Genomic DNA, 22,500 nt, shown 5'->3' on the forward strand with positions numbered 1-22,500 from the left:
CGAGTGCAAAACTAAACAGGGATTTCACCTGACTCCATCATCCGGCCTTAAAATGGAATATCTGAGAGCTACATAATTAAAATAATAAAGAATTTATGAATATATTTGCAAATGCCCTGTGTATATTATATATAAACGGAAGGGCTGAGTGAGGTAGGAATTTATATGCGGTTGTTTACAAGGTCAACGACCATCGGAAAAGAAATCTGCTTGAGACTGTCTTCATTGAAGCTACTTCCACCAGGAATGTTAAGCTCCACCCTGGATTATCCCTTGATCCTTTGTCCCTGTCTTTTTGTTTAAAGAACATGCTGTCCAGATTAACAAACTGTAACCCCGCCCCACCTTCTGTTTTTGTATAGAAATCTCTGTCAACTTCTTTTGTATTCAGTGTGAACTTGAAAATGTAGAATGAACTATGAAAGTACTTGTTCAAAGTCGCGGTTTTCACTCACCTTCCGACGTGGACTTGGTTATATTCTCAAGCACGCGTTCCTTCGTGCTGTATTGGATATATATGTAAGTATGTAAAGATGCGTAATATGAATTTTACGCACACGTATATACAAATATATGACTGTAATTAAGTTAATATAATTTTGCATTACATGATGCCCCTCAATATATCAATGAGAAAATAATGAGGAAATAAATCGAAAAAGAATGAATATGCAAATTAACAAAAAGGATAATTAAGAGAGAAATTAAGATTACGCCTGAATGTATGGAAAATAAATAAAACACTGAATGTAAAAGAAATATGAAAGTTAAGGTTTATAGATAAACTTCATAAATTAGTTACAACATGATAAATAACGATGAGATATTTATTACACCAATAAACAAATATTTTCTGACAGTTATCGTCTAAAATCTAAAGACCTGAAAAGAATGTACTGGATAATTCAAGAATGATTAAATAAACAATAAAATGCAAAATAAACGAACGCCAACACATTCATTAAAAGTTTTATGAAATGCAAAAATAACAGTCATGTGAACAAAAACCAAGACTTTCCGTCCTGATTGCATTCCTGTCAAAATGACTTTCACGAAAGGTGAGATTTTTCGACAGATCTGCCACTCACCTGGGTGGCACCCAGGCAAATGCGTATGGCACTCAGGTACAGGAATGCGTATGAGTGCCACTGGCCCTTTCTCACACCTTTCCTGGTCTTCCAAAAAAGAAAAAGTTTTCATTTTTCATACTCACTAAATGGCTATTGAAATCATTGCCTTTTTTTTACCTTTTCTTTGCAGAAAGTATACTATTTACTTTGTAGTCCGATGGGATGGGCAAACAAGCACGCGTATCTTGCCCTGGATTGAAGAACTGACATGTATAAAAGGAAGGAACAAGAATAGAGAATTAAGAATAACAGAAGCGAAAAGTCCACCTCTAGATCAGGATCTCAATGAAAAGGATACTTGGTTCTAAATCAAAATATCCAGATCCGGACCTGGAAACCAGGAACCGGATCTGAATGTCTGGAACTGGATTAGGATTCCTGCCCCACAGGCAGGACAGTTGGAACTCCATCTTAATATCTGGAACGAGATTTTTATACCTGGATCGGTATGTATACCTGGATCAGAAACCGGATATCACTGAATGGTCCAGATGCACATTGGTCAGGATATCTCAAACAGGATCTGAATATCTGGAACATGATCTGGATTCTCCAGAACACTGTCAGGTAACCGGATCAGCATCAAGATGAATAAAACTGGATCTGCATTATCTGGATCAGCATCAGGATAATCAAAATCTGGATCTGGATAATCTGGATCAGTTTCAAGACAACAAACTGAATCTGGATTACCTGAATCTGCATCAGGCTACCTGGAACCATATCTACAGAAATAAAAGCCCAATAAAAGACCTGAAATGAATGGTCCTTTGTCTCAGACATACAAATATAAACAAACAACAATAATACTCTTTAATGGATAACAAATAACAAAGCTATGAAACAAAGTACCAATAAAAAAAATTAATTTAACGAAGAATCCTGTTTAAGAAACACACAAAAAGAGGAAAAAGTAAATATAAGATAAATGAACACCTTCTTCTCTAAGGAATAAATCAAGCAAAAAGCAGCAACCGGCATCCTTTCTCCTTCGGTTGCTGGTTCATATTTTTCTTCGAGCGGCAGAATGGAAACAACGGAGAGCCATTAAGCGAGAGTACTGGCAGTAACCTTGAGATGGAGTGGGTGAGCATTTGCATTTTTTGGGGGGTTGTTCTTAAGACTCAGGAGGCATTTTCACTTGGGCAAGAGAAACATTACAAAGAAAATTGCATAAATAAATAAATAAATAAATAAAAATTATACAAAGGAATTAACTGAAAGGGCGAGGAATAATTATACGCCAGGATTATTATATTATATCTGAATGATCTTAATTGTTACTTGTTACTTCTAATTATTCCACGGTACTGATGTGTTCACTCAAGACATGACGCTTATATAGAGAGGCAGTCTTGAATGAAATCAAGATGCTAGCGGTGAGAGAATCTCGCCCCGGGCTGGACAAGTTAATTCTAATTTATACTGAATAGCATCGACTCAAACACTTCAAACTACTTCAATTGTAATTGTAATTGCTATGCTTCAATTATAATCAACCACTTCACACCACTTTGCCTCAATTATAGCCAAACACTTCATACTACCTATCTTCAATTATAGTCAAACGCTTCATATTACTTTGCTTCAATTATACTCAAACGCTTCATAATACTTTGCTTCAATTATAGTCAAACGTTTCCTACTACTTTGCTTCAATTATAGTCAAACGCTTCACACTACTTTGCTTCAATTATAGTCAAACGCTTCCTACTATTCTGCTTCAATTATAGTCAAACGCTTCACACTACTTTGCTTCAATTATAGTCAAATGCTTCATACTACTTTGCTTCAATTATAGTCAAACGCTTCATACTACTTTGCTCCAATTACAATCTAATGTTCCTGATAAAACTCAACCACTTCAATCATTTTAATCATTCTTATCTACGCAGACCACGGGAGTACTTTCAGCTGACGTCAAACTCCCATCAGGCAACGCAACCAAAACAAAACAGACCTGCCATAAACTATGTAGATAGCGTTTCCTTTATTCCAGATGTTTCTGTTTTTGTCAATATGCCTGACGGACCCGGAAGCAACAAAGCCTGGCCAGGGGAGTGTTTACCATATTCGACAAGCACAAAGTTTCGCCAACACAATGTTTACCGTTTCACGCGCGTAATGTTTGGGAGATACGCCCAAATATAAAGTTTCCGTTACTGGGTAAACAACATTTTTTTTTTCAGTTGTTCGATAAGGATGGTCCTTTCTTTTGGGAATATGAAAGCCTATGATATTATGTCAAGTTGCTTGCAAATTAAAAATTATACAATATTCAGTAAATAAGTCTTATGCAAACGGCAATGGGTAACAACGAGGCTGGAGAGGCACGAAGTGACGCATTTAAAAACAGATATAAAATGAAAAATAAAAACAGATCTAAAATGAAAAATAAATTAAATTAAATGAAATATAAAGATTTATGAATTACTATTTCAGAAAGAGTATGGTGCCACACAATCAATTAGATAGGTAAATAAAAATATTTTAATCTGTGTATATTCACAAGGATGGCATTGGAATAATAATGATGGATGAGTAAACAAAACCAAGTTTAAAAAGTAAGAATATCTGAGTAAGAAAAGAAAAACAAAGATAAAAACAAAAAACAGAAATGCTTCGTCCACAAAACAGTCTTTATTTTGAGCATCAAATTGTCAAAAATAAAATAAAATAAAATTTTTAAAAATCAAGATTTCTATAAAGCCAAACATTAATTTAAAACTTAGATAAAACAGTATAATATATATATATATATATATATATATATATATATATATATATATATATATATATATATATATATATATATCCCTCCCCATCCCCCTCCCAACCCCCACAAAGCCACAACCCCACACCCCACCCTGCCATCCCAGGACAGACAAACCATCCCAAATGCAAGCTATGGTGAATTAGCTGGAAGGGATGTGGGATGGAAGGGTGAGTGGAAGGGGGAAGGGGGAGGTACCCCGGGCCATCAAAACCTGACAGTTGTCGCAAATTAATTGGGAGAGATAAGGAATAAACTGTCCTTTGAACGGCTCTTATCTCAAACGGAATATCCTAAATGGTTTGTTTTGCTTGCGAAGGATTCTATATTTAGAGTCTCTCTCTCACTCTCTCTTTCTCTTTCTCCCTCTTATCTCTCTTTAGGCGATAATTTCTATCACCTGATCTCTCTCTCTCTCTCTCTCTTTCTCTCTCTCTCGTGTCTCATGTTGACGAAAGGCGGAGACATTTGCCCCCACACGTTGAATGTGTGACTGAGGATATTATGCGTGCACTTTTTGTTAATCTCTCTCTCTCTCTCTCTTTTAGGACAGTGACGTTCTAAGGTGATGCTGACGACGATGACGGAGGTGTTTTAATTTTAACGTTTTATTTTCTTGTTTTATTTAATTGAACTATTTTGAAGTTTTATTTTTATTGTATTTTATTCATTATTATAGTCGTTATTATGAACATTATAATGAAAACATTAATTTAACTTCAGTCATTATTTTTTCTTTGTTGTATTATTTTATTCACCATTTTAATTTTTTTGTTTTTATGTTATTTTATTAATATCGTTATTATTATGAACATTATAATAATTAAACTGATTTCATTATTATCATTATTAGTGCTGTTACTGTTTACAGCAAGGAACTACCCACAAATAAAACTAACTGACAACATCCTACCTAATTTTCTTCCTACGCATCGTCAACTTGTAGAACGTAGACGATGCAGTGTCTACCATAATTAATTTTAACAAGAATCTTTTGTTTTTCTTATGTGAAGACGCACAGGTATAACTTCCTAATGCCTAATTATTCCGGTTCTCTTGGCCATGACCAAAAAGAAATTACATACAATTTATATTAGTATATTTTCATTTATCTGTGAGCCTGAAAAAATTCTAAGGCTGGAGTAGACACAGGGTAGATGTACTACATTCATACACACACACACACACACACACACAGACATACACTGGCGCAAGCACGTGCCAACAAGCTATGAACTCTTTCATTTCAAACGGCTGCTATATGATTATATAAATACACACACACACACATATATATATATATATATATATATATATATATATATATATATATATATATATATATATATATATATAATATGCATGTATATATATATATATATATATATATGCACAGATATGTGTATATATATATACATATATATATATATATATATATATATATATATATATATATATATATATATAATCATATATATATAATATTATCATTAGCAAACATGCAATCGAATGCACAATGCATAACAAATAATTCCACGATATTTACATAACAACAGCAAAGACATTTTAAACGTTTTACAACGCGCGTAAAAATACGAGTAAAGTAAAAAAAAATACATGCATAAAATTACGCATATCATACGCATAAAAATACGCATAAAATACGTATAAAATTTTGCATAAAATGCTCATAAAATACGGCATAAAATAGGCATAAAATACGCATAAATATACGCATGAAAATGCATAAAATACGCATAAAAATAAGCATAAAATACGAATAAAATAGGCATAAAAAACGTAAAATTATCACAAATATACGCAAAAATACGCATAAAATACATAAAATACGCCTAATATACGCATAAAACGCATAAAATATGCAAAAACCACGCACCAAATCCGCCCGCTGCCTTATATAATCTAAACGCCAGCTTCTCAGATGACGCAAATGTTCTAGCCAAGAACATAGGGGTTGTTAATTATAACAAGGGTTTCAGGTTGTGAGGAAGATACGTAATACTCTCACTAACGACGCTGTTAAGACGCCTAGCGAGTGAACTATGTTTTGTTTGTTTGTTTCTTTGTGGCCTAAGAAGAACTTGAGGTTCCAGGTGCTGAAGAGTTTGTTTGTTTCCATCTTTTTTTTTTGGGGGGGGAATAAACAACCAAATCAGTTGCTTACTTGGTGATATAAGAAAATATATATTTCATTTATTGGTTGGGAAATTATCATGATATTCGAAAAATTAATATAATATAATTTAAAATGGTAAGTGATAATTAGTATGGTTAAGACATTACTGATATTTCTGTTGGAATCAGTCCGGGAGCTGATTATTATTATTATTATTATTATTATTATTATTATTATTATTATTATTATTATTATTATTGTAAGAGATTCACAATTTCGTGAAAAACAATCTATGTAATAAAACTCCAAAATTATATAGTAAATATATTACTATGTAATATATTTTTACCATATAATTGTGGATTCTTATTACACAGATTATTATTATTATTATTATTATTATTATTATTATTACCAAAGCCAAACAAAGAAGTAAAAGATAAACAATATAAGTATAAATAATAAATAATAATAAAACAATTGTTCAGGAAGCAAGCTCCAAGTGAGTCTGCAAAGCAAAACAGCATTCGCGCCCAGTTCCATTTCTGAAACTCCTATTATCCGACTACATGTCTAGGAAGGCCCTTCTAAAATTTGTTCGCGTCTCGAGGGAAACTTCTGAAAAGAGGCGAGACTGGATGATATAATTTGGGCAGATCTGAATTCAAAAGATGATCAGAATGATGGAAAATATTTATAAAGAATGTGCAATGTGGTTATTAAATGTTGGCGCCTGGAGATGATTTTATGACATGGAATTGATAGCAATGTAAAAATAGGTTGCATTTATATATTTATTGTATTTTTATATTCTGTGAAGTGCTCTCAGGAAAAGATTATAACACACACACATATATATACATATACATACATATATATGTGTGTGTGTGTACATATACACACGTCTACATGTGAGTTCCCAATACCCTTCATATTTCAACCAAACGGAGACACAACTCAGGCGTCACAAAAAAAAAAAAAAAAAAATCCTGTAACAGAATTCCTACCAGGAAAACTTCCGCTGCTAACGAGCCCATTTGCGTCGTTTCAAGGGAAGGGGAAAATATGCCCGGATTAGGGAAACGTTTTTGCCACAAACGTTTTAGCTTACACAACGTTTTTGCCACAAACGTTGCATACCTCATTGGCGAGGCAAATCTATGGCTTCCGTCGCGGTTGGATGGTTGGCACACTTCTTCCGCTTCCTTTTTTTTTCCTTTTCATCTTGTTTTCTTTGAGGAGGGATGCGGGGAAAGATGAGGAGAATAAAGGAAGGAGAAGAAATGACGGGAGGAAAGAGCAGGAAGCGGAAGAAACCAAAGAGAAGAAAATATGAAGAAAGAAGAGAGAATGAAGAGGAGGAAGAGAAGTAGGGGTAAATGGGGAAAGGTACACAAAGTTGAAGACAGAAAACAAAAAGTAAAATGGAGGAAGAAGAGTAGAATAACTAAAACATGAAACAGAATGGAGTGCGAGTGGAATAACGAAAGGGGGAAGGGAGGGAAAAGGCGAAAAAGGAATAGGAGGAAAGGAAAGGGGGAAGCATAAAAAAACAAAAAGTTTTGGAAGGCGATGCACCAAACACGGGCATTTCGGCAAACGGGCAATACCATCTCCACCATAACAAGAGTTTGGACTCAATCGCCTCTTGCACCGTGACGTCAAACAACAAGAGGAGGAGGAGGAGGAGGAGGAGGAGGAATGTCTTTTACTACACAAATATTGCTGCTGTTGTGCATTCTATGGAGACTGGACGTCAAGGGTTGAAGAGGTCACTGGGAAGGATGGGGCCCTCTGGAGGAGGGGATAAGGGGAAGGGGAGATGGGGGAGGTGGACCCTGGAGGAGGGGTAAGGGGCAGGGGAAATAGGGGAGGGGACCTCTGGAGGAGGGGATAAGGGGAGGGGGACCTCTGGAGGAAGGGGTAAGGGGGAACGGGAAATAGGGGAGGGGGGACCTCTGGAGGAGGGAGTAAGGAGGAACGGAAGATAGAGGAGGGAGGGGGACCTCTAAAGGAAGGGGGAAGGGGAGATAGGGGAGGACCTTTGGAGGAGGGGGTAAGGGGGCAGGGGAGATAGGGGGGAGGGAGGTAGGGTCGAAAAGGGTTGGATAATGTTAGGTTGCTGTAATAAGTGTCTTAATAGGTGTACAAGGGGGAGGGGCATGAAGATAGAAGTGGAGAGGGGAGGGGAGGGGAAGGGGAGCTGGTTTGGGGGTTTAAAACAAGTGAAAGAGAAAGTTTGGGAAACTTTCCCCAAAAGACTTTCTCCAAAGAGATCTCTCGAACCGCACAAATGAGAAGCAATACATCGAGGAGGACCTTTCTAATATCTGGAGAAGCACCACTAAACCACATATTGCCTCTAAGAGAGAGAGAGAGAGAGAGAGAGAGAGAGAGAGAGAGAGAGAGAGGATGAAGGAGAAGAAGAGAAAGGAGGAAGAGGAAGGAAAAAAGATGAAAGAAACGTGAAGAGTTGCATTATGTGAGATACAGAGTAGTTGGAAACGAAACAGACAAGAAAAGAATGGAAGCAAAACAGAAGATAGGAAATGGAAGAAATAAAGTGAAAGAAAAAGAGAATATGGGAAAAACAAAAGAAGGAGAAAGAAGGAGAAGAAGAAGTAGGAGGAGGAGGAGGAGGAGGAAGACGATGCTCCAGACGAGAGGCAATCTTCGGCAAAAGGGCAATACCTCCACCATCACAAGAGTTTGGACTCACTCAATCTCATCTTCCACCAAGACGTCCAACGAGGAGGAGGAGGAGGAGGAGGAGGAGGAGGAGGAGGAGGAGGAGGAGGAGGAGGAGGAGGAAGGAAGGCTTTTACTACTGAACTTGACTCGCGTCAACGCCTTTAATATGTCATGTTTTGAAGAGGTCATGTTGGCCCCTTGGGTGCCTGGGTAACGGGAGGTATATCACGGCGGGAGAGGGGGGGGGTTGGACACTGGGAAGGCGTAATTAAAGTGTCTTAGGACGTGGGAAGGTGAAGGGTTATGTTAGGGTAGTAAGGGGGAAAGAGTCTGAAAAGCTGGGAAGGGGAAGAATGGGTAAGGGGAAGGGGGTTAGGTGAGAAACTTTAAGTCCCCTTATTGGTATGGAAGGGGAGGGGTGTAGAGGGAGGAGGGGGGGGGGACTGGAATGGTTACATGAAACGACTGGCTTTATTCTATCCTATCTAAGCTTGAGATAAGCATGAGGTACAGGAGGCTAGAGTTGACAAGAGAGAGAGAGAGAGAGAGAGAGAGAGAGAGAGAGAGAGAGAGAGAGAGAGAGAGAGAGAGAGAGAGAGAGAGAGCCGAGGACGTAACCGGGAGGGTGGAAGATGCGAGATCCCTTTCTCAAGAAGATACTAATTTCCATTAATTGATCAAAGCAATAATTCTTGCTCTGTCAACCTCGGTCTGAGCTTAATGAACTTTCTTGCAATTTCGAATGATTTACCGACGCCCCGAACTAGGCCACAAAGGCGAGAGTAATTACGGCCGGAAATTACGGCCGGATTAATTTCAAGGACACAAGAGACAATGCGGGCAGAGCGCTGGATTTACTTACGAGTAATCAGTTCAAGGTGAAATATTGTAACGTTGGATATAAACTTGTAAACTGTGAGAGCTGGGAATGGCAGGGAAACTTGTCCTTATGAGGATATAGCATAGAACAACGACAAGAGGAGGATATAATAATTAAGGAAATTAATTATTATATCCCCTAAGGATATTAGTTTATCTTTAGGGGGATATAATAAGAATTACCTGAGAGTAAGATATAACATTTAAGAAAATAGACAATATTATTTAATTCACAGTGAATAACTGTAGAAGATATTCTTAGGGGGGTTATAATATAGTAAGAATTACCTAAGAGGAAGATATAACATTCAAGAAAATAGACAATATTACTCAATTCTGAGTGAATAACTGTATAAGATATCCTTAGGGGGGATATAATAGAGTAAGAATTACTCTTATGAATATAAGAGAACCTATGCTATAAATAACGAATAAAACTGAACAGAGCCAGAAGTGGTAGATAAAATGCACTACAGAAATAGATACAAACAGGAATGTTTTAGGGGGGGAAAATCTACGGACTTTACACGCCATATTTAACTAGCAATCCCACTCTACCAATACCCAAAAGAACGAAGCATCACTCTTAAAATAAATAAATGATAAAAATATATAAAAAACTATTCTATATATTTTCACGTATTACAAAAGAAGGCGAAGGATCGAGTGGTTTTGACAAACGATCGGCAAAATCAATCATTCTCCTGACAACGACATATCGCAAGGCGACACCTGCACTGCAAACTCATTACTTCTTGTCGATCACACACACCAAAAGATCGATTATTTATTTATGCTATTATGAGCCATGGATTTGATACAATCGTTGCCTACCTGTTAAAAATTATTTTACGAGAATGGTTTAGCTTTGTCATAACGCCTTCAAAAAAATATTAGCGCTTCTGATACCGACAGCAAGGCTAAACGATCCAGTGCCCACACCGATGGGTCAATTACGCCCAACGGTGCAAGTTTATGTGACCCATAATATCTGAAACTGGGTTATATGAGGTCACCCAAAAATCAAAATCGTTAAATAAGCATTTTTTCTGGGTGAATGAAGTTCCATATTCAATATGATTAACTAAAACAACGAAAATTAAAACGATTAGAAGTATGGATTAATCTAATGTATAATGTAAGGTTGTTTGTTCTCTCTCTCTCTCTCTCTCTCTCTCTCTCTCTCTCTCTCTCAAAACTTAGACACTTACATACATAAAACATTCGTTCGACCTAAAAAAAAAGCACCAGCTGACAAAATTCCAAAATAATATACGTTGTAAGCCACTTCATTATAAAACATTTCATCCTCAGTAGTATAAAATTGACTGTAATTGAACAGCAGTTCAACAATTTACGAAAAAATACATAAACTCACAGACATATATATATATATATATATATATATATATATATATATATATATATATATATATATATAATCAACACTCAATCACGTGTGAAACAAAATAAATTTCAATATATATATATATATATATATATATATATATATATATATATATATATATATATATATATATATATATATATATATATATATATGTGTGTGTTACAGGAAGAGATCAACACTTTTTTTGGAAGTGTACGAACGTAATCTTAGCGATCTAACTTCAGGAAAAGGACGTAAAAAGGTTCGACCCTAATCTCACTAGCACTTTTTCCCCTCTCTCTCTCTCTCTCTCTCAGCCCGAATCCCTCTCTCTCTCTCTCTCTCATCGTTTACCGAAGCTCATCCACCCGACCTCTCTCATTCTCACAAGTAATTAAATGGACTATTTAAAGAAACACAATCGTTCCTACAAAATAGGTTTATTATTCAAATAACCCAACAAGAAATGAATAAAACAAAGCAAAGATTAAAATGCATAATAAATGAATTATCGAGTCAGATAACTAAACTCTAAACTGCAAAGCACTTCTGATTAAAGAAGTCTCATCCTGGACATACCCAAAATCTCACATACTCCCAAATCAATAACTAAAAGTCATGTCAAAAAAAAACAGTCTACCACATGAAGAGACTGACATTGCAAATGATTTGCATGTCCTCTTTATCAAAACCCCAAGTCCACATGTTATTCCAACAAGTCCACATGTTATTCCAACAAGTCAACAGACATCTTATCTGCCGATTTTCAAAGCCTGGAACCACTTCAAAGTTATGACTGGACAACTGCAGTTCTGTCACGTTAATGAACGATCAAACTCACTTTTAGGGCAGATTTTGGCATAATCTAGATCAAAGTAACGCACGTACTCACGAATATACATAGCGCTTCGAGATCACCTGATTCCAATATTCCTGAGCTTCGCGCAAAAAGCTGAGGAATCAAACTATTTGCTGAATACAAAGATTTTGCAACTGACGGCTTCCATCAGTACCATCTCGCACCAAACTTTCCACGATAACATCTTAAAGTTGAAGCTAGAGAATGCATATATGTGTCCTTTAAATATATATATATATATATATATATATATATATATGCAAACAACAAGAACGTACGTACCTGGCTTACACTCTCCCCAGGGCAACCAGACCCAAAAGCGAGTTAAGCAAGAGGATTATCCGCAAACGTCGTTATAGGTCATACACAAAACCAGCTGAGGTTCAGATTACCCCAAACGAGGTCAGAGAATTAGATGCTTTTAAGGAAACGAGGTCAAGTTGAGTTTGAGTTTCTAAGCACTCTAATGTATTTTTTTTTTTTTTAGAATTTATATAATTTTATAGACTGCAAATTTATACTGCATGTGTATGGCTGAATTAAAGAGTGGACAGAATATGCCCCACTATACAAACCAGGTCACTATCTAAGGGCAGACAACGTATACATATACATACATACATACACACATACATACATATATTATGTATGTATGTATATATGGATATATATACATGTACATATATGTATGTATATATATATATATATATATATATATATATATATATATATATAGAGAGATAGAGATATATAGAGAGAGAGAGAGAGAGAGAGAGAGAGAGAGAGAGAGAGAGAGAGAGAGAGAGAGAGAGAGAGAGAGAGAGAGAGAGAGAGAGAGAGAGAGAGAGAGAGAGAAATCTGATAAGTGCTTTGGCATGCAGACAGAAATCTCTGTTCAAAATGTACAAAGACAGTCACAAAGAGGCAGTTGTACAAAAAATACTTTAAAAGTACAACAAACACAATAATATACGTGACAAAAAACGTGTATCTATCTATCTATCTATCTATCTGTCAACCATCCATCTACTGTCATTATCAACATGATTAAAACCGAAAGCTAATCAAGGCCCCCAAAACCCAATTAACATAAATCAAACCATTTGATTCATGTGTCTGAAATTAAACTGGGCGGAATAACCTCATTAATATTCCACCGTTTCAAAGAAACCCGTCAAACAACGCCGAACAATGACGACGTTTGTCCCAAAACAAACCACAGTCTCCCGGATAATAAACACCGGCTATAAAGCTGAATGGGTTAAAAAGGACTTTAGCGCCATCTCTTGGCACGTAAAGACACCACGTCTTAAAAGGCAAGAGCGACAAATGAAAGATTTAAAGGGACACGATTCAAATTCGTAACTTTACGATCAAGTTAGGTTTTGGGACTTGGCTGTACTGTTTTCCCTTCAAAAACAGCCAAAACAAATAATGAAAAAATTGATGTAGATTTTTTCTGCCGCGGGATACGTTAAATGTGACCTTCGTTATATATTTGACCTAGAAAAGGATTGTATAATTGTAATAACATTTTAAGTTAGAATTTTCGTAATTAATACTTAATCATTTTTATGCAATTTTCATAAATTTTACGCAATAACTGTAACGGAAATTTCACAATTTTTAAAAAGTTTTCATAAATTTTACACCATAATTTTACGCAATAATATTCCGAGCAATTTTCATAAATTAAAAAATTATAAATTTTACGCAATAATTTTAAAACAATTTTCATAATTTTTACGCAATAATTTCTATGCAATTTCCCTGCCGGGTCATTCACTCCTGCCATATCAGAAACCATCATCAAAATCAAATCCTTTCAGTAAGAATATATGACAAACGCACGCACGCACAAACAAACAAAAAAAAAAACACACACAAGGCATATCTCCCAGGCGCTAGGACCACTCAAAAAGGGCGTTACTACCACCCGGAATGGCAAAAGACGCGGAAGCGATAGGGCATAACTGCTTCCTCTCGGTGGCATCTTCAAAGGGCGCGCCTCCTTCCTTAAGGCGCCGTAAACCAGGGGGATAGCAACTCTACGACGCCCTTAACGAGACACGTCTATTTGTCGCCAGGTCCTTTGAACTGCGGCCGAAGGAGGATTTAGTGACCGTCCCGGGGCGATTCCTGACTCTCTTGCATATCATTATTGTCAGATGAGATGGGCCGTTGCACAGGCGCCGCTTTGTTTCTGGGGGCTCAAATGATAAATTTATTCTGGGAGATAAAGCTTTGGGAAATTTCGCTTGCCTGCCTCTCTCTCTCTCTCTCTCTCTCTCTCTCTCTCTCTCTCTCTCTCTCTCTCTCGTCGTTTCTGGTGAAGAGATTTTCGCTTTGTCTTCGATGGCAAGTGGTAGTTTCAAGGGGAATCTTGAGGGTAAGAAACCTCTCTCTCTCTCTCTCTCTCTCTCTCTCTCTCTCTCTCTCTCTCTCTCTCTCTCTCTCTCTCTCTCTCTCTCTCTCATTGGGACAAATGCATGAAGGGAAAGAGGTTATCGTGAATAGGCAATAAAATGGGCAAATGGTTGTGGGAATATTATTATTTTATATTAAAACAAACTTCAAATAACTATGCCCCAGCGGCAAATAAAATAGTCACAAATCGACTGACGAGAGAGAGAGAGAGAGAGAGAGAGAGAGAGAGAGAGAGAGAGAGAGAGAGAGAGAGAGAGATCAGTGGTCAAATTGGAAATAAAATAGTAAACTGATCAGAAATGGAAAGAGCAAACGAAAAGCAAAGAAACTATCAGAAAGAGGAACTAACCAAACAAACAAATTAAGTAACTAAATATCTAAGAACACTAACAAGCAGCTAAAAACGAATTTAAAGACTGACTGAACACACTAAATAATAAAGAGAATTGCAATTGCGTACCAAGATGTGTCAAGGTCACCTTACGCTCTCCTGCACTCAAAGTATTTCCTTACCACTGAGTGTTGACCTATAATGCCTCTAATCTCACATTACACAACATACAAATTGAAATGTTGCTTCCATTAAGACCTCACTAAAATAATTAGTTTCAAACACGCCCCCCCACACCGCCCCCTCACACAAGATGGGGTTGAAATGACAATTTTCGAAATCATCTTCTTGAGAATTTTCGCTTAATATATAATTTGATTAATTCGTAAATATTTCCACTTTGAAAAGAAAACAGTAATAAATTGAAAAGCCAAAATTTTAATGCAGGCCTCGTCATTTATGCCCTAAATTAAATACTTAAAGAATAATAAAAACACACATATCACTGAACCAATTTAAATAAATATATAGAAAAAAAACCACTGGAATGAGAAACCTCCCCGGTTTCTCTTCTTTTTTTTGTCAACCCCCCTAAAAAAAACCTCCACTCCTCACTTACAAAAAAAATAATAAAAATTCTTTCCCCCAAAAACCAAAAATGCCCAACACAATCGATACCCACAAACTGAAGCTACCTCCTTCCATTTTTTTCTTCAGCAACCCTAAAAATAAACCTCAGTTCTTCACTTACAAAACGGAAAATGCCCAACACAACCAATACCCAAAAACTGAACCTACCCCATTCCTCTTTTTTTTTTTTTTTTTTTTTTCAGCCACCCTAAAAATAAAATTCCGCTCCTCACTTACAAGAAAAAAATAACTAAAAAAAATTATTTCCCTCAAAACAAAAATGCCCAACACAATCGATACCCACAAACTGAACCTACCCCATTCCTCTTTTTTTTTCAGCCACCCTAAAAATACACACCCACTCCTCACTTACAAAAAAGAAAAATAAATAAAAATTCCTTTCCCCCAAAACGAAAAATGCCCAGCACAGTCAATACCCCGCAAATTGCCGGTTCCTGAACCAGCTCAAGGCGGCTGGCGGCAGTTTATAAACTGCCACAATGCAGGGCATCGTAAAATACAGGTTCCCTAAACCGATAAAAAAATTAAACCCCACAAAATTATAACTCTGGGAAAAGCTGCCGCTGATCAAACTTCGGAGACTGCTTCAGAAGTTTGTGAAAGGGAGACGCGCTGGCGAGAGAGAGAGAGAGAGAGAGAGAGAGAGAGAGAGAGAGAGTCCGTAAAAAATGCAATACTTAAGAAGGAACAGCTGCTTCGTTTCAGAGTTGCGAGAGAGAGAGAGAGAGAGAGAGAATAAAAAAAGAAAAGAAAATGAGATTCTTTCAGAGAAAAAAATTTAAAAAGAAAAAGCTGCTTCGTTCCTGAGAGAGAGAGAGAGAGAGAGAGAGAGATTCCGCAAAAAAAACTGAGAGAGAGAGAGAGGAACCTGTAATTAAAAGCAATATGTAAGAAGTAACAGTCTCTTCGTTCCTGAGTAGAGAGAGAGAGAAAAGTATATCTTAGTTTAACCAGACCACTGAGCTGGTTAACAGCTCTCCTAGGGCTGGCCCGAAGGATTAGATTTATTTTACGTGGAGAGAGAGAGAGAGAGAGAGAGAGAGAGAGAGAGAGAGAGAGAGAGAGAGAGAGAGAGAGAGATTCCGCAATAAAAAGCAATATTTAAGAAGTAACAAGTCTCTTCGTTCCAAAGAGGGCAAGACAAAGTTACTGCGTGCGAAGACAAGGAATTGGGACATACACAACAGTCAAAGAGCTCGCATAAAAGTTTCTTAATGCAATATGTATCAGACGTTTTATGGGAGTTGCGACGAGAGAGAGAGAGAGAGAGAGAGAGAGAGAGAGAGAGAGAGAGAGAGAGAGAGAGAGAGAGAGAGAATTACAACAAACAGGAATTGGAGACAAGGCTTACGACACAGTTGGTATCTTGATGAGAGAGAGAGAGAGAGAGAATTGCAACAAATATGAATTGGATACAAGGCTTATGACACAGGTTGGTATCTAGATGTGAAATACAGAGAGAGAGAGAGAAAGAGAGAGAGAGAGAGAGAGAGAGAGAGAGAGAGAGAGAGAGAGAGAGAGAGAGAGAAACATATGCTTTACCGAGAATGAAAGTTACCAGCAATAAATAATATACAGATCATTATTTAATCAGCAATGAATGAAGACATAAAATAAATAAGCCCCAAAATAATTAAATCCAATAACTCACTGAATCAAAAAAAAAAAAAGAGAAGTACAGAAAATAAGAATAAATAAGAACAAACTCCGTAAAACTAAGGAAGAAAGCATCACGAAACAAACGCAAGCATAAAGGGAAATGAAGAAAAACGCCACAAAACGAACGACAGAAGAGCCAACTCCAAAGTTAAATGACAGGAAAGAACAGCAAATAAAGACTGATCAAAAAGAACACATTAGATAAGTAAGGAAAATACCTCAAGAAAAAAAGACAAGGGGGAGCGAGTAAAATGTCAACTAATGGAACTCAAGAGAAAAAAATAATCCGATGAAGAAAGATAAAGAGATAAACTTTGTAAAGAAGAGGAAAACTGATGACTCAAGGAAGGCGAACTAAAGAAGGAATAAGTAAAATAATACAAATAAGTAAAAGCAAATAGTGAGTTGAATTAACAGTAACACAGGATAATACTGAATATAAAGGGACGATAAAGTAATGATTTACATTAAGGATGAAAAAAATAAGTTGAATGAAACATAATTAATTGCAGAGAAGAATCAACTAGAAATCACTGCAATTCGAAATGAAAAGAAAATTTGAGTTAATCAATAAAACATACATTGAAATGTAAAACGCAGTGAAGTCAAAATTAAAGATAAGATGACGAAAGGAAGATGAAAATAAAAACAATAAAATGTGACATCTCAAAACGTATCTAGAAACTGTCAAACTAAAACGTAACTGAATTAGGAAAAAAGTCGACCTGAATCAAGAAATATACTTTATCTGAAAGAGGTCGAGACGGTGATAGCTGATCAAATAAAACAGAGTTACGTCTGAGGATCTGTGTTGATGGACTTTTCCTTTTTTGGGGGATGGTGCACCTGTGTCTTTAAAAATACAAAAATAAATAAATAAAAGAAAAGGTATAATGATTCAAGACGCCCAAAGCAATTCCACACAATTCCCGACTTGACTAGTTTTTGGATCACTGCAAATTGGCAGAAAACTATGAAAATATTGTGTATAAATCCAATTGTGTGTAAATACTTCTTGCTTCGTGAAAGGATTGGCCGCCCACCCCTCCACCCCCTTACAAGGTCTCGAAAGGACAGCTGTTTCAACTGCAAACTTTAAAACAACATTTTAAATCTTTAAATTAATCAAATTCAAGTTTCCAAAGAATGCTGGTTTCAACCTCCCACCGCAGGCCCCACACTGCAACAGTAACTGATCATGATGCAGAACCAGTGTTTTTTCATCGCCCTGGGGGAGACTCGAACCAACGACATTTGAGTGGCATGTCGCGACACTAACCACTATACCAGCCATCCTGTATCTAAATCCAGTAACTTGTTTTCAATGAGCTGGAAATTCCATAAAGCTGTTTTCACTGTAAGCAGGTAAGGCTGAATCGATAACGCTTATCTCTCTTCACTGTAACCTAGAGGGCACTGTATTTCAGCATTCTACACTGATAACACTGCAAAATTATAACCGCTTTACTGAATTCTACTACACTGTTCGTTGGTTACAGCTGTATTAAAATCCTCTTAACACTCGACACTGTTCTCTGGTTACAGTTGCATTAAAATCCATTCGAGTTTTTCACTGTTCTTCGGTTCACGCTGTATTTAAAACCATAAATTTTTTTTCACTGCTCACTGCTAAACGCTGTACTAAAAACCACGCAACTTTTTTCACTGTTCACTGCTTAAAGCTGTACTTAAAACCACGTAACATTTTTTACCTGGTCAACCGTTAAAGCTTTAACCACGTAACCTTTTTTTACCTGGTCAACTGTTAAAGTTTTATATAAAAAAATCATACAAAATTTACGTGGAAATAAAATTAATCAAAATACGCCAAAAAAAAAAACACACAGAAAACAAATTCCTTGTAAACAAAGAAACGATAGAAAAGAATTCACTCACCTGTAAGTATAGCCCCGTACTGAAACCTGAAGCATATAATGCCCAGCAATGCCCCAAAGGACGTCTGCAGGCCGTGGCACAGGAGGTGCATGCCCGTAGCCATCCCGATGATGACCCACCCCCAACCGCCTTCAGGATAGTAATGCTGACGCAGGGTGGCGTGGGGGTCCCGCGGCCTCTGCCTGCTCGACCCTATGTCTGGGATCAACCCTGACGAAGACGCGGCTGTGACGAGGGCAGCGGCAGCAGCGGCGGCTCCTACCGCAGCAGGCCGGCCGGGGGCTCTGTCGGAGAGGACGTGCTTGGCCACCCCATTTCCCTGGTCCTTCAGGACGACGGTGTCCTTCTTCTTGTCCTCGGGGAACTTGACTTTGCCCCCGCCGCCGCCGCCGCCGCCGCAGCCGCCGCTGCGTCTGTTCCTGCTGTGGTGGTAGCCGAGCCATCGCTCGCTGTAGGCCGGCAGGGACTGCGACCTCGAGAGCCTCTGCTGCTGGTGGTTACTGTGGTTGTGGTCCCCTTGGGAGAGGCTCTCGGAAGTGTTGTGGGTCCCTCGGGACAGACTCTCGGGGTTGCTGCGATTCCCCTGGGGGAGGTTCCCGAGATTGCAGTGGTTCCCTTGGAAGGGGGCCTCAGGACCCTTGTGATTCCCTAGGGAGAGACACTCGGGACTGCTGCGGTTCCCTTGGGATAGATACTCGGGACTGCTGTGGTTCCCTAGGGCCACACGCTCGGGACCTATGCGATTCCCTATGGAGAGACACTCAGGACCGTTTCGAGTCCCTGGGGACAAACACTCAGAATAGCTGCCGTGAACCCCTTGGGAAAGCGAAGCCTCCTCGACAGAGATGACAGGGGCAATTAGCTCAGAGGCCCCTGTCTGAGTTAAAGGTTGAGGAGAGGGAGACTTGACAGGTGGTACATCCTTTCCCTCGACCTCCGGACTCATATCGCTTCTAACCGATGGAGACGGACGAGACAGACGCACACAGACACCACATCATCATTTTTTATTTCTCTCTCGCGCTTGTGCGACAGACAAAAGAGGCCAGGCGGAAGTAGAGCAGATCTACAGGGCGAATCTATAGAGCGAATCTACAGAGCAGATCTATAGAGCGAATCTACAGAGCAGATCTATAGAGCGAATCTATACGCGGCACAACAGGGCTTTAAAGAGATTGTTTTTTTGGGTATGTGTTACTAGAAATATCTTCAATATTTCCTTAATATCAGAATAACCACTACAGATAAGGAGGAGATATGACGCAATTATGATGCACTGGAAGCCTTTAATTTCTTAAATTCAATAAAATATCAAACACGGGCAGCCTTAAAATCATTGAATAAAACTCACATTAAAACACCACTTTTGACCTAAAATCACACGTGATCTTTGACTTCAGTTCTGTTATCATAAAACATCAAAACGCCCCCCAAAAAATCTCAAAAATAAAACACAAGTAACCAGAGCTTTACTCCTAAGGAATTTTCATAACGTAAAAAAATGGGTATATGAAAAAAAATGCCCAACACAATTCAACATTCAAAAAACCCAAATGCCATCTGGCACTTAGAGAAACCCATTTGAAGAACCCAACACAAATTGAACTTTTAAGGAACTCCTACACTACTTTAGCATTCGTAATAAAAAAAATCAGAACGAAATCGCTTAAGTATAATAATAAATAAATAACAAATATCCATCTGAACCAGCAACGCAGCTCGGCAGAGAGAGAGAGAGAGAGACGAGGCAAACAAACACGTGTCCGCCAGGCCTGGGCGAGAGCCGCAAAATCACCGCCACACTCTACGGCAGCACAGACACCACTGGGTGGTGGTGCTGCCGCCGAGGGGATGACGATGGTGGAGGTGGTGTTGGTGGGGGAGGGGGCGGGGCTATCTCTTCTTCTTCTTCTTTTCTCGATCGGGCCGTCGGCGGCGGCGGCCGCAGCAAAAGCAGCCAGTCTACGGCAGGTTCGCTACTGACGAGACACCGAGGAGGAGCCCCTGGGCTCTCTCTCGCCTTCGAGTGCCCATCCCCGAAAACTTGAAGAAGCATCTCTCTCTCTCTCTCTCCGATGATGCGGTTCAGATGAGACCGCGAGGAGTTTTGGTTCTGTGATACACAATAAAACTTTATTCAAATCTTTCTTTTTAAGTTCGGGAACGGGACGAGAGAGAGAGAGAGAGAGAGAGAGAGAGAGAGAGAGAGAGAGAGAGAGAGAGAGAGAGAGAGAGAGAGAATGCACAGTGCGGAAAGATGCAAATTTCTACAATACAAATACTCACATTCAGGCTGATGGACAGAGAAAGAGAGAGAGATAGAGAGAGATATAAAATCCAGATCGTTTTATTTTCTTAAAAAAATTATATACAGAGAGAGAGAGAGAGAGAGAGAGAGAGAGAGAGAGAGAGAGATCGCAACATTCACAAAAAACCTTACGTTCAGCCTTCCCAGCTACTATGTGCGTCCTACGAAATTGGAATTCCTTCTTTCATTCCTTCTAATATAAAGGATCTTCCCGACAAACAAGAATGTCTGACATAATACCGTAATCTTTGTTTGTTTACAAAAGTCTGACTAAAAAGTAAACAATATTTTTCCATAAATTTCCTATCAGCACAAGTCCAATTAATTTTTATTGTAAAACAGTATATTTATTTTAAACCCATTAAAATTAATACGTATACTTTATAGTACGCCAATTAGCTTTTATTTATATTACACACGTTTACTGAACTTATTAATAAGGACGGCCATTGCTTTCAATCAAGCATAAATGTCATATCATGAATATCATGAATACAAGCATAAATATCATAAGTTTTTCACAGGTAGTGAGATGTTGTTTTCAGAATGAGTTATCTCATCTACTTAATAAGTTTTGATAACATTTAAAAGCGAAAACATTTAAAAAAAAGAAGAAGAAATTTCAAATGTACAGAAAGCAGACATGGCAATTTAAGTTATTTAATACCTATGGAAACACACTCTAAACCAAGTTATAAGTTAATGATAATATGCTTCCAATGTGAGTTTTAAAAAGCTAATGATAGAAGACAACAGGATTTGAAAATAGCTAAATAATGCTGAAAATTATAAAAAATAAGGGATCTAAAACTAATGACAGTAGGCTTCTCAAGTACCTTATCAACGCTAATCAGGAATATTTTTCAAAAAATTACCTAAGTCTAAACAATGTTTTCACTACACGTTATCTAAGCCAATGAGACTGGACGTCTAAAAATACATTCAAAATCATTGGAAATCTTACACTGTAAGTTAAAAAAAAAAAAAAAAAACTTATGGTAAAAAATAATCATTTCTCAAAAGAAACGAAAACAGAATTTTGAAAAACGGTACCTAAAGCTATAACAACCAGAAATCATAGAAAATAATTTATGCAAAGCAAATGAAAATAAAAAAAATAATACGTAATACTCTCATGGAAAATACTTTAAAAAAACTTATATAACTAATGGGGAAAAAGCACAGAACAGATAAAAAAAAAAATATTTTTAAATAATCTCATGGAGAAATACTACTCAAAAAACAACAAACGATTATCTAATAAAGAAATTATCCCAGTAATTACCTCACACGCCTCCAATCCGCGACGCTTTCAAAACAAGTTATGCCAACCTCCCCCTCCCCTTCTTCAACAAACAACTCCCCATCC

The 22,500-nt window shown here is 37.6% G+C and overlaps 1 protein-coding gene across 2 annotated transcripts in view; it reads right to left on the bottom strand.

Annotated features, from left to right (window-relative positions):
• Positions 1–20,649, bottom strand: part of LOC136852956 (monocarboxylate transporter 10-like) — a 530,164-nt gene extending 509,515 nt beyond the window's left edge. The window contains exons 1-2 of one of the 2 annotated variants that reach the window (XM_067128030.1): positions 20,581–20,649; positions 18,824–19,889 (exon numbers count right to left, since the gene is read on the bottom strand). In XM_067128030.1, the coding sequence (XP_066984131.1) occupies positions 18,824–19,769 (946 nt within the window). In that variant the 5' untranslated portion in view covers positions 19,770–19,889; positions 20,581–20,649. Of the gene's footprint in view, positions 1–18,823 lie in introns of both variants that reach the window. The other variant, XM_067128029.1, reaches the window with a different exon arrangement.
• Between the last annotated feature and the right edge of the window lie 1,851 nt (positions 20,650–22,500).

Source organism: Macrobrachium rosenbergii, chromosome 26 (genome assembly GCF_040412425.1).
Source record: "Macrobrachium rosenbergii isolate ZJJX-2024 chromosome 26, ASM4041242v1, whole genome shotgun sequence".
Classification (NCBI taxonomy): Eukaryota; Metazoa; Arthropoda; class Malacostraca; order Decapoda; family Palaemonidae; genus Macrobrachium; species Macrobrachium rosenbergii.